Below are 16,028 nucleotides of genomic sequence, written 5' to 3' on the forward strand. Positions count from 1 at the left end.
AGAATTTGTTCTTAACTGACTTGCCTAGTTAAATAAAGGTTACATTAAAAAAATGAGAAGTGAAGGGTTAGCTAAAAGTGTTAGGGTTAGCTAACTTGCAAAGTAGCTAAAAAGTAGTTGGGATGTGTTGGGATGATAGTTGTTTGTGATGAAATTTGAACTCACAACCTTTGGGTTACTATACATTTGCGTGATACACCCACCCATCCATCCACGCTGACCAAGTAACCATCTGTCTTATGTAACATTTTATACTAAATGGAGTGTCTCGGATTTACGTACAGAATAATACGAAATGCTCTGAGACCAGGTAGCATTTTGGTCTGTAAACATCTCCCATTAGACTTTAGCTGCAAACTGGCCTTTCTCCTATACAGATTGTGAGAGGCTCTAGTAGCTAGCAGGCCTATGCTTATTGGAAATGTTTCACAAATGTAATATTAATCTGTATATATAGGCGTCTAAACAGACCGGTATAAATATTCTTCTAATATACACTTCTAAGACATATTGGAAAACATGGTTTAATGTGATATTCTATGATACTGGTGATCAATTTCAAGGTTTATCACAGCATCAGTAAGCCTGTACTGATCTCTGCTGGATTCCTTTAAATATTGCAATTGGCAGACAAAACAAATCTACATTTTCGAGCGCTTGGAGTTGTGTGAACGCACATCACATTCAGTTGCATAGCCAACTTTTAATGTACAAAAATCGGATATTGGAAATCGTGAGTTTATCATGTTTTATTTGACACTGATTCCATTTGTGACGTAAAATCAGAGGTGTATTCATTACGCTTATTCTGTTGCAAAACGTTTCTTAGACGGAAGCAAACGGAAAAAAACGGGGCGGGATCTAGCTGAATTTGTCCAATAGAAACGGTCGTTTTACTCGCAAAACGGAACTGTTTGGACTAATGATTACACTCTTGGTTTTGGCAGACTTGAACAGTAGGAGGAAGAAGGAAGTGTTTATATCAGGATTTGAGTCATCACCTTTGAGCCAAGCATTATTGGGAACTCTTTCCGTAATAATTTCTTATATCTGACTAGGTTTGTTTTGCCTCAAAGCTACAATGAGAACAATATCTATGTTGTTTATCGTGCTGGTTTATTTGTCTGGTGGTGTCAGAGGTGAGAGTTTTTGTAAAATATTTTTAAAAGATAGCTAGCTAATTTAGCGCTCAATCTGCTAATCTTAATTTGCCTAGACCAGGTGCATGCCATACCTACTATATAACGCTACTTAAACAAATGCTTTACCTCAAGTAACGTTACAATAACTTTGAACAGTCAATCTTTGTTTTATGTGTGTTGTGTACCGAGACTGGCTATACGTTAGATAATCGATTTGATCTGAGGGATATTGGAACATGAGACAGCTATAGTAAACTCGTACATCGCCTTGATCAGTACAATTGCCCTTATGTTAGCGCCCCCAAAACGTAATACTTCCAGATCAACTGTATTGTTAATACCATTGTAAAGCACAATTTCTCCCCTTTCCAACAGAATCAATTACATGACCTAAACGCTGCCCGTTTCTGCATAATTCAAGCAGGCAATGAGCCCCATTGGGTCTTTTTAAAAAATGTCAGGTGCGGAAGCGAAACTAATGCGTGATAGTGAAAAGAGGATATGTGTGGGAAAATAGCTTTTTTTCACTTGAGCTGTCCAATTTATCAACTTGTCGCCTATAAAATGTAAATACAACACTAAAGAGTTTATATAATGTGTCATTACATACCTATTTGAAGGTTTGTGTCGAATTTTAATCAGGTTTTTAGGGCGGTGCTACAGTGATCTTAGAAGTAAACAGCGGCTTTGAGAATGATGATTGCATGCAATGACGCAAAAAATGACTAGGTATCCCTCCCTCACCCCGTCACTGTCCATTTCTTGTTTTTAAAGGATGAGAGAAGTGCTACACCTGGTGGAGAGAGATTGTAAGACATAAATAGTTGCTTTATGCGTGCTGTACGTTACGACATGGCACGTCAAGATGTAACGGAGGGTCAGTTTTTTTTCAACTTTTCTCCAATACTATAGAGCCATTACCATGTCGATCACCGCTTGAATAGATACCTAGTTCACACCCCCGATTTTGAAGTCAACACCGTCCCATTAGTTTTCTTTGTAGCCTCGTTTGAATGTTGCGGTTGCGCACATTTGTACAGAATGAGGTGAGTATGAGGTGAGTTTACGTTAGCTAGCTACCCCAATGACGTGGGCCAGTTTACATAGCGTCTATGAATGGGTTATAGCAAAACTAACTACTTTTTAGCGCCTTTTGACAAAACACCGGTTGGGGCCAAACGGACTGGGTTTAGCTTAGGGTGCGTTCTTAAATTGACTCTGGCTATGTACTCCGATTTCAGAGCACTCTCGTCTGATGCCGTACGCCCACCAGAGGCACATGCGCGCTTTGCTGTATGTTTTTGCCAGATATTTATTTGCTGCACATGTGCTTCACAAGGCTTCAGAGCGTTTTGAAGCATGGGATAAAATCATTTTCACCCTGTTTGACCAAAGCTAATAATATGAACAGATTAAAGTTATTATCCTATTCACCCAGTTTTTTATTAGGCTGGTAGAGCTACCAACAGGCTGGTAAACAGAAGGGTGCATTGCAACAATTCATCTAGTTTGTTTCTATTCTTCTGTCACTCATCACTAGAGACATCAATAAATTGAACTGGTTGTTCAGATATAGATTACTGATTTCAAATCACTAGCTTGTCCTGCATGATGGCAGGCTAAATTGTGCACAGGACAGTTGTGTGTAATTAATTTCTCACACCATTCTGTTTGCTGGTTTCCTGAAAACTAGCCAACAGGGCACACTACCCAAGTGTAGTAATGATGAATTGTCTGTCATTCTTACCTGAGACAACTTTCTAGTCGTTCAGCCAGTCTCTTCTCTAACTACACAATAGTCATCATCATTTGGAACTGTATGGTGTCACCCCCGCCATGGGAACTTTTATGATCTTGCGTTTGTACCACCGCAAAGTCATGCAGTGCACAAGTTGAAAATATTGATTGCACACGGTACACGGAATACACAGGGTGCGGCATCCCAAATGTAGCGTTGCAGACTGCTCCATTGACAATGAATGACACCTTGATCACACCGACAGCATCATTGCGCAAAATGGTACACAGCATCATCTGGATATGTGTGCAACAAAAGTTCAACATTCACCTTCTACCATTTCTGTCAAGCCGTTTGATGCATATGTTTGATAAATCCAACGTATGCACCACACGGGACAACTGCTTCTGCAAGGCAAACGTAATGTTCCATTGAAAATGAATGTACCTCTGGTGTACCAAAATGCAAAAACACTGTTGGGTTGATCGAGGCGTGACTTCCGCAGGAACGCAAAAAGTCGAATGCATCTGCTGGACATGAAGCTTGAGTTAGGCTGGACAATCGAACGAGTCAAAATTCACCCAAAGCTGAAAAATGGAATCGAACGTTCGCAGAGCCTGTTTTGACTGGAGTGAAGCTTAGAATTCCATTTAGTCTAAAAGGCACCAAAACATGTATCCCTTTTTATTTTACCACTACAATCTGTTCTTAGGATGAAACTGAAAAGATAACAACTTGTGTAGAAAGTAAAAATCCGCACCTCAATGGTGCCAAGTGTGCTTGTCTGCATAACGAGGAAGTAGGGAAAAAATGGTAACTTCTGACTATTTCTGGACTAGCGTTTGATGACAACGAGATACACTGCCCAGCCTTACATAATTAGAGAGGAGATTCTCATGATTAAAATGGTGTACAGTTAATTCAAATCTAAATATACATATTGCGACATATTTGGCAAAATACAGACATACCTATATTTCCCTATAGTAAACAATGGGACGACCTCAGAGTAACATGAGTAATTTTTGTTGTTTACATTTGAACTATAAACAACGTGAGCAGGTCTCCATTGCCAACTATAGCAACGCTGCCATTGTTACATAGTACAACAAAATTGGATTAGAATGTTCGAAAGGCGAGTTGGTGCCACAGTGCTCAATAGAACTAATAGCAGCTGGCAGGGTCAAAAAGGCCCTAAAATAACGCCTGTTTTTTTTCGTGATTACTTCAAAACTACGGCAGGCAGCTGGGATATATGGTAATATTATGAAACTGGGCTCCACCACGGATGCAATTAACTACTTTTTATTAGAAAAAAGCATTGTTAAACATTTCATGTGTCCAGTCTACTTGAGTGTGCCAGAGCGTAGAATAACTGATGAATTTACAACACCCGTTGAATATGGCTGGTATGAGTAAATACTGGCAAAAAAAGTAATTATATTGTTGTTAGCAGCACAGTTAGTCACCAACGCTGTAGATAGCATAAACCACCTCTACTATGGATAGTAAAATGGCCAGAGTGAGGTGTTCTCTCATTTGTCTGGAACTAGGTAGGTAGCAAGGAAGGTAGCCAACTAACCCTCGATCAACCCTACTCCTCGGCCAGAGCGTCCAGTGTGTTAAAGCGAAACACTCTGAATTTATGAATGGACAATCTGACAACACTCTGAATTTACTAACGCCTAGAGCGCACTCTGGCTCTACAGAGTGAATTTACTAACGCCCAGAGTGCACTCTGGCTCTACAGAAATACATGTAAGCTATATTTCTTCTCCAATGTTTATTGAAAACATAAATACATTTGCACAACGACCACATCTCTAAAATACATTGTTACAGTTGTTAGTTAGCAAGCTAGTGAATTTTAGCCTTATTAGCTTTGACATGAAATCAGTCAAAAGAAGACATGATATCAATAACGAGCTGAAACGAGCAGTTTACGATTTCCCACATGACAGTTTCTTGTCATTCTTGCTAGTAAATCTGGCCAACCAGAATAACAACAACACGCTGACTTCTGTCCGATGGAAGCGCACATGGTTTTTGTAGCCCATCTGTAGTATCTTCTGTCCAGTGTAAATTTGTTAACAGCCCAGACACTCCTTCTGAACGTTAAAACGCATCGCTTGCAGAACGGTTTTGGAAACATTAAGGAATGCATCTTTCATATCAACAATTTTGAAAAAGCTAAAATTACTACGTCTTTATATATATTTTTTTGTATTAGATATATATTTTTTATATTTTATCCCCTTTTTTCGCCCCAATTTCGATCTTGTCTTATCACTGCAAATCCCCAACGGGCTTGGGAGGCGAAGATCGAGCCATGCGTCCTCCGAAACATGCCAAGCCACGCTTCTTAACACCCGCCTGCTTAACACGGAAGCCAGCCACACCAATGTGTCAGAGGAAACACTGTTCAACTGACGACCAAGGTCAGCCTACAGGCGCCCAAGGTCAGCCTACAGGTGCTCGGCCCGCCACAAGGAGTCGCTAGAGCGTGGTGAGCCAGGTAAAGCCCTCCCCTAACCCGGATGACCCTGGGCCAATTGTGCGCCGACCTCTATGGGACTCTGATCACGGCCGGTTGTGATACAATCCGGCAACGAACCTGGGTCTAGTGACGCCTCTAGCACTGTGATGCAGTGCCTTAGACCGCTGCGCCACTCAGGAGGCCCCTTTTTATAGGGTTTTGTTCCCACACTGGCCATATGTTACAGTGCTTGTTTACCGTGGACAGACTGAAGGCGGTGGCTGAATCCCAAATCACCCTCGCCCCTCCATTTGCACATTCACTCAGGCATCTGAGAAAGCTGAGGGAGCGGAAATTATTGAGGGTGCAAGGACTAATTAGCCCCTCCGGTATGAACTTTAACTGAGCCTGCAATGCTGCCGGCTTCTTAGTAAAGTGGAATCCCACGAGTTTGCGCAACTTGATGCAAAATAATGGAGACGTCGTGCCTAATTATGACACCTGCATTTGCTTACGTCTGATGTCAAGACTTGACACGTAAAAGATAAATACCTCCCAAATTAAATGTTACTGAGGTTTACATTTTGTAAAACGACAGGATATTTGTTCATTTGAGTTTCATGCTCATTTTATTATTTAAAAGTGGAACATGAATTGCATCATTTAAGTCACGAGTGTGTCATGGGTTTATTGATCCCCTGCCATTCTCTGGAAGTTACCCTCAGTTTCATCAGCAACAGGTGACAACAGAGGGCCCTCTGAGAGACTTGCTAGGGGCAAGGTAGTAGTCTGCGATTCACAAGAGGTGCTCACCTGTACTATCTAGTGTGCTCCGAACACTTGTGTGTAAGCGTAACTGGGGAGGAAGTGTAGTTTGTCAACTGGAGGCACACACAGTTTGTGGATCTGTACAAACTACATAAAGTGTATTTTGATTTTATTTTAATTTGAAAGTATCTTTCTCACTGATATGAAAGATAAGGGGCATATCAGCATATGTTTCGCAAGTGGTGATTTTTTACATTTCTAAACGTTAAAACACAGCGTCTAAATTGTAGTTCAAACACAGGCAACCGTGGGCAACGCTAACTGCTGAAAACCCTGCGGAGAAGTGTTTTTGAAAGCTAGATTTGCTAGTGTCCTAATGTTATACTGAACTGGCTATTTAATCTGATCAAATAATTGTTGAATGGCGGGAGCTAGCTAAAATCAGACTCTATACTGCCAGTGCCACATTAGTTTTTTTTATTCACATTTTGGTTTAAACACACTGTACTCTGCTGCAGATTTCTTCCTCATATGTATTCGGGTGTGGGGTAGCTCCAGGTCTTACTATAAATAAGTGCTGCGGTCAGTTTAGTTTTCACTAAGCAGTCCAGCAAATGTTTTTCAAAACATTTGAAATCAGCTCAGTGTTCATTTAATTGTTTTAATCTATAGGTCCTCTTCAAGGAGACTCAAAGGATCTGTTACCAAATTCTCTACCTGTAAGCGATATGCCAGCACAGAACATTTCTGCAAAGGACATGTCAGCACCAGGAGTATCTACTGGAAATAAACCAGAAGCAGGCGTATCTACTGGAAATAAACCAGAAGCAGGAGTATCTACTGGAAATAAACCAGAAGCAGGAGTATCTACTGGAAATAAACCAGAAGCAGGAGTATCTACTGGAAATAAACCAGAAGCAGGAGTATCTACTGGAAATAAACCAGAAGCAGGAGTATCTACTGGAAATAAACCAGAAGCAGGAGTATCTACTGGAAATAAACCAGAAGCAGGGGTATCTACTGAGAAGGAAATGACACTGGCACCAGTAGCCTCTCCTGAAAAGGAAACGACACTGGCACCAGTAGACCCGGCTGGAAAGGAAACGGCACCAGTAGACCCGGCTGGAAAGGAAACGGCACCAGTAGACCCGGCTGGAAAGGAAACGGCACCAGTAGACCCGGCTGGAAAGGAAACGGCACCAGTAGACCCGGCTGGAAAGGAAACGGCACCAGTAGACCCGGCTGGAAAGGAAACGGCACCAGTAGACCCGGCTGGAAAGGAAACGGCACCAGTAGACCCGGCTGGAAAGGAAACGGCACCAGTAGACCCGGCTGGAAAGGAAACCCACGGCACACGTGATGAGGCAGAGAGCAGTCACTTCTTTGCTTATCTTGTGTGTTCAGCTGTGTTGGTGGCAGTGCTCTACATTAGCTACCACAACAAGCGGAAGGTACTTGGCTAATATCGATTTACACATTACAGCTTTTGATTCTTGGTCATAATGAGCGTCTGAGATTCTATATAAAATACATTCATTAATATACTGAACCAAAATATAAACGCAACCTGTAAAGTGTTGGTCCCATGTTTCATGAGCTGAAATAAGATACCCAAGAAATTTTCCATATGCACAAAACACATTTCTCTCAAATGTTGTGCACAAATTTGTATACATCCCAGTTAGTGAGCTTTTCTCCTTTGCCAAGATAATACATCCATCTGACAGGTGTGGCATATCAAGAAGCTTATTAAACAGCACGATAATTAGACAGGTGCACCTTGTGCTGGGGACAATAAAAGGCCACTCTAAAATGTGCAGTGTTGTCACACAACACAATGCCACAGATGTCTCCATTTTGAGGGAGCTCGCAATTGGCATGCTGACTGCAGGAATGTCCACCAGAGCTGTTGCCAGAGAATTTAATGTTTATTTCTCTACCATAAGCCGCCATACATCCACTCGACCTCACAACCACAGACCATGTGTAACCAGCCCAGGACCTCCACATCCAGCTCCTAAACCTGCAGGATTATCTGAGACCAGCCACCTGCAGCTGATAAACCTGAAGTATTTCTGTCTGTAATAATGCCCTTTTGTGGGGAAAAACTAATTCTGATTGGCTGGGCCTGACTCCCGAGTGAGTGGGCCAATGGCTGCTCCCCTGCCCAGTCATGTGAAATCCATAGATTAGGGCCTAATTCATGCATTTCAATTGACTGATTTCCTTACATGAACTGTAACTCAGTCAAATCTCAGAAATTGTTGCATGTTGCGTTTTTATATTTTTCTTCAGTATATGAATTAGTCCATAAAAAGATACCTCCAGAACAAGCACATCCAAGACACTAGTGATATGAATGTGTTAGCTAAAAACATGTAAGAGAACAGTCAATTAAACAAGTTGTGACACAGGCCTATTATTGTCTGTTTTTGTCAGATCATTGCCTATTGCGTCGAGGGAAAGAGGTCGAGATCGGGACGTCGGCCCAAAGGCGCAGAGTACACCAAGCTGGAACAGAATGTAAGTATGAAAAATATGGATTCCACAGTCAATTCAATCCCTTTTTATTGTTTTATTTATTGCTCTGCCCATACATGGAGGGTTCTGAATAAAGATATGACGCTCCCTATGTGTGTTGTAGGGTTTCAGAAGCAGATTGTAGGTTCTTTCCCTGTCTGGCACTAATTTTGTTTATTTTCTTCTTCAGTAGTGAAGAATGTCATGAAGTCATTGCCAGAAAACTGTGGATATAGGTGTTAAGATGAAACTGATTCCTGGGGAAAGAAGACTTGCTTGGTTTAATCAACAAACAAAAAAAGTTGTTTTATTTTTACAAATGGGTATTACTTAGATGTTTGTTTTGGGATGCTTATTGCATGACTATGCAGAGGATACTGTTGCTGAGAAAGATAAGCATGCTTGTGTTTGCACTCCTGTGTTATTGTGGTACTTTGGGGCGTCCTTTGTGTTCTCAGTCAGTCCATAATACCTTGATGTACTGACTCAGGATGATTTTGTTTGTCACAGAAGAAGTTGTATTGTGAGGATTCCAACTGGTCCCTTAGTGTTTGCAAGTACTATTGGACAGTAGTTGGACACCTGCTATGATGACCACAATGTTGGCCAGATGAATGTAATTGTACTTCTTGTATGTTTTGGAGTGTTGTATTTTCTTTTTAGCTTGATCCCTTCTGAGATGGCAGAGGAAAGGGACGTTTTAGTTGCGTTGTGTTGGTTGGAGTGGAGTAAGTGGAAAAACAGTGAAGGTGATTGTGTGACTGATAATGCATGTGGATGAATGATACTGAAGTTAACCTATGCCTAAGTTCCAAATATATTAGAGCAGGGGTGTCAAAAGCATTATCTTTACGAGGTTCGGAAGGCCACAATGTGTTATTTCCTAGCTGTCAGAATCTGAATTAGAGCTCTGCTACCTGACCCAAGCCTGATGGGCCCTAACATTATACATCGGTTAGAGCCTGGTAGGCCTGTTTTTACCCCCATCAATAACTAGGGTACGGGCAGGGCTCGGGTATCACTAAATTGATCAGTAACATGTTGAAGCTGAGCCATTTGCTTGTGCTTTTCTGCTCCGTACAGTCATATCTAAGATCATAACATGGTGCCAGAAGTGCTTCAAATATAACGGGAGAGCTTATTTCACAAATAATGTTCCTTGAGTTTTGTAGAAGTTTAGAGTGACAAAAAGTAGCTAAAAGCCAATGTATGGTTAATCTGGCAGCTGAATTGGCCGTAGAGCATTTAATGCGATGCGGTCTCTGCAGAAGTCAGGGCATTCATATCTTGAGGAGCAGAGCAGAGTTGTTGTCAAGGAAGTGCGTTTGTGTTTATACGGGCCCCCACCTACCATCAACCAATCATGTCAATGTGGAGTGGTACGGAGCTCCCAGCATTGTTACATGCGGCCTCCGGAGGCTCTGTATAGAGGGTGTGATGCAGATCTTGCGGAGGCCGCATCGCCTCCCAGATTTTGTATCCATGCGGAGGGCTCCCTATAGCTCTGCATTGAAATGATTGATCAACGGCAGGGTAGCCTAGTGGTTAGAGCGTTGGACTAGTAACCGGAAGGTTGCGAGTTCAAACCCCCGAGCTGACAAGGTACAAATCTGTCGTTCTGCCCCTGAACAGGCAGTTAACCCACTGTTCCCAGGCCGTCATTGAAAATAAGAATTTGTTCTTAACTGACTTGCCTGGTTAAATAAAGGTAAAATAAAAATAAATAAAAAACGGCTTTAACACTTCTCGTCATTGAGCAGAGCAGCCCAACGGAGCCGTTGCTATGGTTACGCAGACTGAGCCGCTATTAGCATAGTGCATGCAGAGCGTGCTGCTAGCGCGAGACGGACAAAGAGGAGCAGCTAATGGATTTACTAAGTGAGGGAAGTTATTTCTGGTTTCGGGTAGGGCTGGGCCTTTAAATTTGGCAGAAGTAATTGGGCCTGGGTAGGCTATTGCTAAAATTCATGCACGTGCAGGGCTCTCCCCTGGATTTGAGCTATCTAGCATGCGAAGGGGAGCATTATGTAATTTATGTTCTTTCTAAAGAGGGAAATTTTTATTTATTTAACTAGGCAAGTCAGTTTATGAACAAATTCTTATTTACAATGACTGCCAAACCCGGACGATGCTGGGCCAATTGTGCGCAGCCCTATGGGACTCCCAATCACGGCCAGATGTGATTCAGTCTGGATTTGAACCAGGGACTGTAGTGATGCCTCTTGCACTGAGGTGCAATGCCTTAGACCGCTGCGCCACTCAGGACCCAAAAATAGCTGATCTGTCCCAAACTTTTCATGGTCTCAACAAAGCTGTCCTTTGAGGGCTTTAGGTAGGGTAGACATTTTGGCAAAATTAAGAGTATTGATTAAGATTCCGAGGAATGTAGAAGACAAAAATATTATCCAATTGAAGAATATCTAAGACTGAGCCAGTGTATATTTCTCTCCTGTGGCTGCGTCCTAAATGATCACTATATTTCTACCCAGGGCCTTGTTTCCGAGAGATCTTTCCGTACAATGTGCTTTTCAATAGTCAATAGTTGAGTATATGGCAAATGGAAGTAGTCATTTTGCACAGATCTTTTTTGTATGCTGGACCAATTTAAGCTAAATTGGATTAGAAATGACATTTTATACTATACTTGCCGTGGTTTGGTCACTGTCACAACAATGCAAATGTTTTTCTTTTTTGGTGGGAGTTGAAATGAATAAAATGTATTTAACAATTCATTGTCGTTTGAATTTATTTATTGTAAACTTTTCTACCCGTGGACACTTCTTACATTGGATGACACTATTGAAGTTGTAGCCTTTACAAAACAGACAAACCTTTGTTTAGTTGTAAATGGTAAAGTGACATTGTACAACTGTAATTTTTATTTCTGAATCAAAGTTTACAAATACATTTGAGAGGACCACTTCCAACTCAACATACTGGATATAAAACGAGTACTAATGCATTTTTACAATGGGGTTGACAATCACTTTAACAAACAGTGCATGTCAAAGAGGAAGCATATCTTTGGTCTCCTCTTCATAAATGTCAGGTATTTCACCCATGGGGGATGTGATCATTGTGACCGTGGCACAACCACGGAGCTTGCATTCATACTGGATGAGTTGCTTCCAGAATCCACTGTTTGGTCTAATAATAGGTCGACAAGATTTGACCTTTTTGTGTGCCTCCAAAAGTGTAATTCCATGGTACTTCATTAGATACACCAAGCATAACGTAGCTGAGCGACTCACACCTGCATTGCAGTGAACCAATGTGCGTCCACACTGCTCCCCAACGAGCTGGATTTTATCCGCTACCTTATCAAAGAAGTCGCACAGAGGAGAAGATGGAGAGTCTGTAACAGGTATATGGACATATTCCACCTCTGCAGTGGAAGTGTTTGTGATGTTTTGTGTGGCATTGATGATGCAGGTGATGTTGAAACGAGATATGACAGCCTTATCATTTGCAGCTCTGCCGTTGCTGAGGAAAAGGTGTTCGGTAATTTGACACAAACCTGCAAGTCTCTGTTCACCAGACTGATGCATGGAAACAGGTTAACCAAAGGAAGTACGTAGGCAGTGTTGTGTGTGGACCACAGATAGCTGACTGGCAGACAAGATGACACTTAAAATAGATGGGAGAAAGATACTTGTTAGGCAACAACACATTAATTGATAGAATAATCTGGCTGCATTCCAAGCACCTGCAGACTACTTAACACAAATCTAAAAGCATTGGCTTGGTGGAGACATGGGTTCCATCTTTCACAAATCTCCCTATGTTATGCACTACTTTGATCAATGCCCATAAGGCTCCTGTCAAAAGTAGCTACCTATAAAAGGCAGCTAATAGGGTGCCATTTGGGACGCACACATGGGCTGGGCTAGGGGGGTGTTTCCACTATATTTCTTAACCAGTCATTTCCTTTCAAATTATTGAAGGGAAGCAAATAAGTGTGTCATGGCCATATGTAGCGGACATCACGCTGCCTGCTTAGCAAGTACCCCCTACCCCTGATTAGGCTCACACCGAGGCTTGAAACCAGGACCTCTGCCTTGTTAGAACATGTGACCGCTCGCACGAAGTGTCTTACCAGTTGTGCCACGCAATAAAGCTAGTTATTCGGCAGTGCATGTGGACATCCCCATGTGCTACATTCACCCCTCAAACTTACTCCACAACAATCCTAGCGTTGAGCTGAGAGCAACTGCAGATCAGAGTCAAAGCGCCATTCGTCACGCAGCTTGCAAATTCAGGTAGATCCCTCACCGTTTCGTTTAAGAAACTTTTTGCAACGGCGTAATGAATACGTGCCAGGTGTTGAACATCACAGGTAGGCCTACCACATAGGGGGCCTTTCTTTGCAGCTATGCCTTAAAATGGGCAGCACCATTGAGGGCTTTCTCCATTTTTAAAGTAGTCAAGGGTGTTTACTGCCACCTGAAGTGTGTTGTCTGAACAGGTATAAAAGACAAGGTTGCTGATTTACTGCCCTCTACAATTATGGAACTTTTACTCTGGAGTATAATTTATTGGCCGATCTCTCCTGATGACCTGGAGGGAATTATGTGATTGTTCCTTAACCCATAGGAAGTCCCATCCAGTTGACTACTTCAAAATGGTGAAAGTCAAGTCCAGAGACAGAAGAGACATCTCACTCACTTTTTTTCTGGTTCATATACAGCACGTGTCAAACTCATTCCAAGGAGGGCCGAGTGTCTGTGGGTTTTTTGCTCCTCCCTTGTACTTGATTAATGAATTAAAGTCACTAATTAGTAAGGAACGCCCTCACCTGGTGGTCTAGGGCGTCATCGAAAGAGAAAACATATACCCGCAGATACTGGGTCCTCTGTTGAATGAGTTTGACACCCCTGAATTAAGCAGACCAGACCCAGCTGCAATCAGTATTGGTGCCTATGGGACAGTAGCCCCTTAAGACAGGGTTTCCCAACCCTCTCCTCCTATTTTCAATGGTAAGCAGCCTGAGTAAGACATTTATCCACTAACTTTGACAAGTTTTCAATGGCACTGACCATGCTAAAACAGGCTTTGGGGCACTAGAGTTAATATTGTGCTAGAGCTGTGTAAGTCGGCCTTAAAGTATATGTTGCAGCTTTTGAAACAATATTTAGGAACTCAGTCTGCCTGGAACGTAGCCAGAATCTCTAGCCTCAACCGACCAGGTGACTGCGCGATTCCTTTTTACGTCGTTTCATCTGCGTCGGACTGGAATGCATGCAGCCAGCTATACACACACACGTGCCCCCCGGCGACCGGCTCTGCATTAAACATGCTCCATTCATTTGCAAGGGCGTCGGGTGCCCCTTTAACGCGCTTTAATGGGGAGCCGCCGGGGGGGATGTAAAAATATCTCCATGCAGCTAACATAGCCAGCCAGTTGCTAGGAAGCGGCTAATCAACAACAACTTGTACATAGCTCTGTTTATTAAAATAGTTCAATACTTTTGCCAAAATATAATTTACCAATTATAAACATTGAACAAATAAATACAAACTACCTCAATTCAGTTCGCGGGTTCACATTCTTTTCAGGAAGAAGTAAAGTGACGTCTGTTCATTTCTCAGCTACGGAATCCCGAAGTGACCATATCTTACAACGCGTTTCTTTTAAAGGGATAGTTTACCGAAATTACAAAGTGCTGTGTGTGCGATGAATGAAGTAGACATTTTAGCATAAGTATAATACAGGAAGGTCCAATTTATAATATAATATTTACACATGTATCAGGGAAGGGGGATTGGGGGGCAAGTGTTTTAAATTGTACAGTATTAGCAATAGTTAAGTCTGGTAGCAGCAGGTGCTGTGTGTATGTATATACAGTACCAGTCAAAAGCTTGGTCACACCCACTCAAGGGTTTTTCTTTATTTTTTAGTATTTTCTCCATTGTAGAATAATCGTGAAGACATCAACTCTGAAATAACACCTATGGAATCATGTAGTAACCCAAAAAAGTGCTGTTCCACTGGATGTCTTAAGGTGAACGCACCAATTTGTAAGTCGCTCTGGATAAGAGCGTCTGCTAAATGACTTAAATGTAATGTAAATGTTAAGTACCCACCCTTTGCCTTTTTGACTTGAATTTATACTCTGCAGCAGAGTTAACTCTGGGTCTTCCTTTCCTGTGGCGGTCCTCATGAGAGAGAGTTTCATCATCATCTTTCTGGTAAGAAGAGGGGCGGGGGCGTATGCCTTATGGCTAACGAGACATGGTGTGATGAAAGAAGCATACAGGAACTCAAATCCTTCTGTTCACCTGATTTAGAATTCCTCACAATCAAATGTAGACCGCATTATCTACCAAGAGAATTCTCTTCGATTATAATCACAGCCGTATATATCCCCCCCAAGCAGACACATCGATGGCTCTGAACAAACTTTATTTAACTCTTTGCAAACTGGAAACCATTTATCCGGAGGCTGCATTCATTGTAGCTGGGGATTTTAACAAGGCTAATCTGAAAACAAGACTCCCTAAATTTTATCAGCATATCGATTGCGCAACCAGGGGTGGAAAAACCTTGGACCATTGTTACACTAACTTCTGCGACGCATATAAGGCCCTGCCCCGCCCCCCTTTCGGAAAAGCTGACCACGACTCCATTTTGTTGATCCCTGCCTACAGACAGAAACTAAAACAAGAGGCTCCCACACTGAGGTCTGTCCAACGCTGGTCCGACCAAGCTGACTCCACACTCCAAGACTGCTTCCATCACGTGGACTGGGATATGTTTCGTATTGCGTCAGATAACAATATTGACGAATACGCTGATTCGGTGTGCGAGTTCATTAGAACGTGCGTTGAAGATGACGTTCCCATAGCAACGATTAAAACATTCCCTAACCAGAAACCGTGGATTGATGGCAGCATTCACGTGAAACTGAAAGCGCGAACCACTGCTTTCAATCAGGGCAAGGTGTCTGGTAACATGACCGAATACAAACAGTGCAGCTATTCCCTCCGCAAGGCTATCAAACAAGCTAAGCGTCAGTACAGAGACAAAGTAGAATCTCAATTCAACGGCTCAGACACAAGAGGCATGTGGCAGGGTCTACAGTCAATCACGGACTACAAGAAGAAATCCAGCCCAGTCACGGACCAGGATGTCTTGCTCCCAGGCAGACTAAATAACTTTTTTGCCCGCTTTGAGGACAATACAGTGCCACTGACACAGCCTGCAACCAAAACATGCGGCCTCTCCTTCACTGCAGCCGAGGTGAATAAGACATTTAAACGTGTTAACCCTCGCAAGGCTGCAGGCCCAGACGGCATCCCCAGCCGCGCCCTCAGAGCATGCGCAGACCAGCTGGCCGGTGTGTTTACGGACATATTCAATCAATCCCTATACCAGTCTGCTGTT

The 16,028-nt window shown here is 42.5% G+C and overlaps 2 protein-coding genes across 3 annotated transcripts; one reads left to right on the forward strand and one right to left on the reverse strand.

Moving 5' to 3' along the window:
- Positions 1-941: 941 nt before the first annotated feature.
- LOC115111610 (trans-Golgi network integral membrane protein 1) lies at positions 942-11,374 on the forward strand. 2 transcript variants are annotated; one of them, XM_029637847.2, is made up of 4 exons: positions 942-1,139; positions 6,797-7,575; positions 8,564-8,647; positions 8,835-11,374. In XM_029637847.2, exons 1-4 carry the CDS (start codon positions 1,082-1,084, stop codon positions 8,835-8,837), a joined length of 924 nt encoding a protein of 307 aa, XP_029493707.2. In that variant the 5' UTR covers positions 942-1,081; the 3' UTR covers positions 8,838-11,374. The 2 variants fall into 2 exon arrangements, with proteins under 2 accessions (XP_029493707.2, XP_029493708.2); XM_029637848.2 differs by having other exon boundaries at positions 8,838-11,374.
- A 102-nt stretch (positions 11,375-11,476) lies between these two features.
- Positions 11,477-14,264, reverse strand: zgc:153044 (uncharacterized protein LOC751678 homolog). The gene is made up of 2 exons (XM_029637849.2): positions 14,167-14,264; positions 11,477-12,271 (listed from the first exon to the last, which is right to left on the reverse strand). Exon 2 carries the CDS (start codon positions 12,190-12,192, stop codon positions 11,650-11,652), a length of 543 nt encoding a protein of 180 aa, XP_029493709.1. The 5' UTR covers positions 12,193-12,271; positions 14,167-14,264; the 3' UTR covers positions 11,477-11,649.
- Between the last annotated feature and the right edge of the window lie 1,764 nt (positions 14,265-16,028).

Source organism: Oncorhynchus nerka, linkage group LG27, assembly GCF_034236695.1.
Source record: "Oncorhynchus nerka isolate Pitt River linkage group LG27, Oner_Uvic_2.0, whole genome shotgun sequence".
In the NCBI taxonomy this organism is placed as follows: domain Eukaryota; kingdom Metazoa; phylum Chordata; class Actinopteri; order Salmoniformes; family Salmonidae; genus Oncorhynchus; species Oncorhynchus nerka.

What these genes read in the sequence shown, in the direction of transcription:
- zgc:153044 (XM_029637849.2), bottom strand. Translation starts at nt 12,192, where the DNA reads ATGCATCAGTCTGGTGAACAGAGACTTGCAGGTTTGTGTCAAATTACC.
- LOC115111610 (XM_029637847.2), top strand. Translation starts at nt 1,082, where the DNA reads ATGAGAACAATATCTATGTTGTTTATCGTGCTGGTTTATTTGTCTGGT. An exon ending in TTTGTCTGGTGGTGTCAGAG is followed by an intron (nt 1,140 to 6,796) that starts GTGAGAGTTTTT and finishes TTTAATCTATAG; the next exon opens with GTCCTCTTCAAGGAGACTCA. An exon ending in GCTACCACAACAAGCGGAAG is followed by an intron (nt 7,576 to 8,563) that starts GTACTTGGCTAA and finishes TGTTTTTGTCAG; the next exon opens with ATCATTGCCTATTGCGTCGA.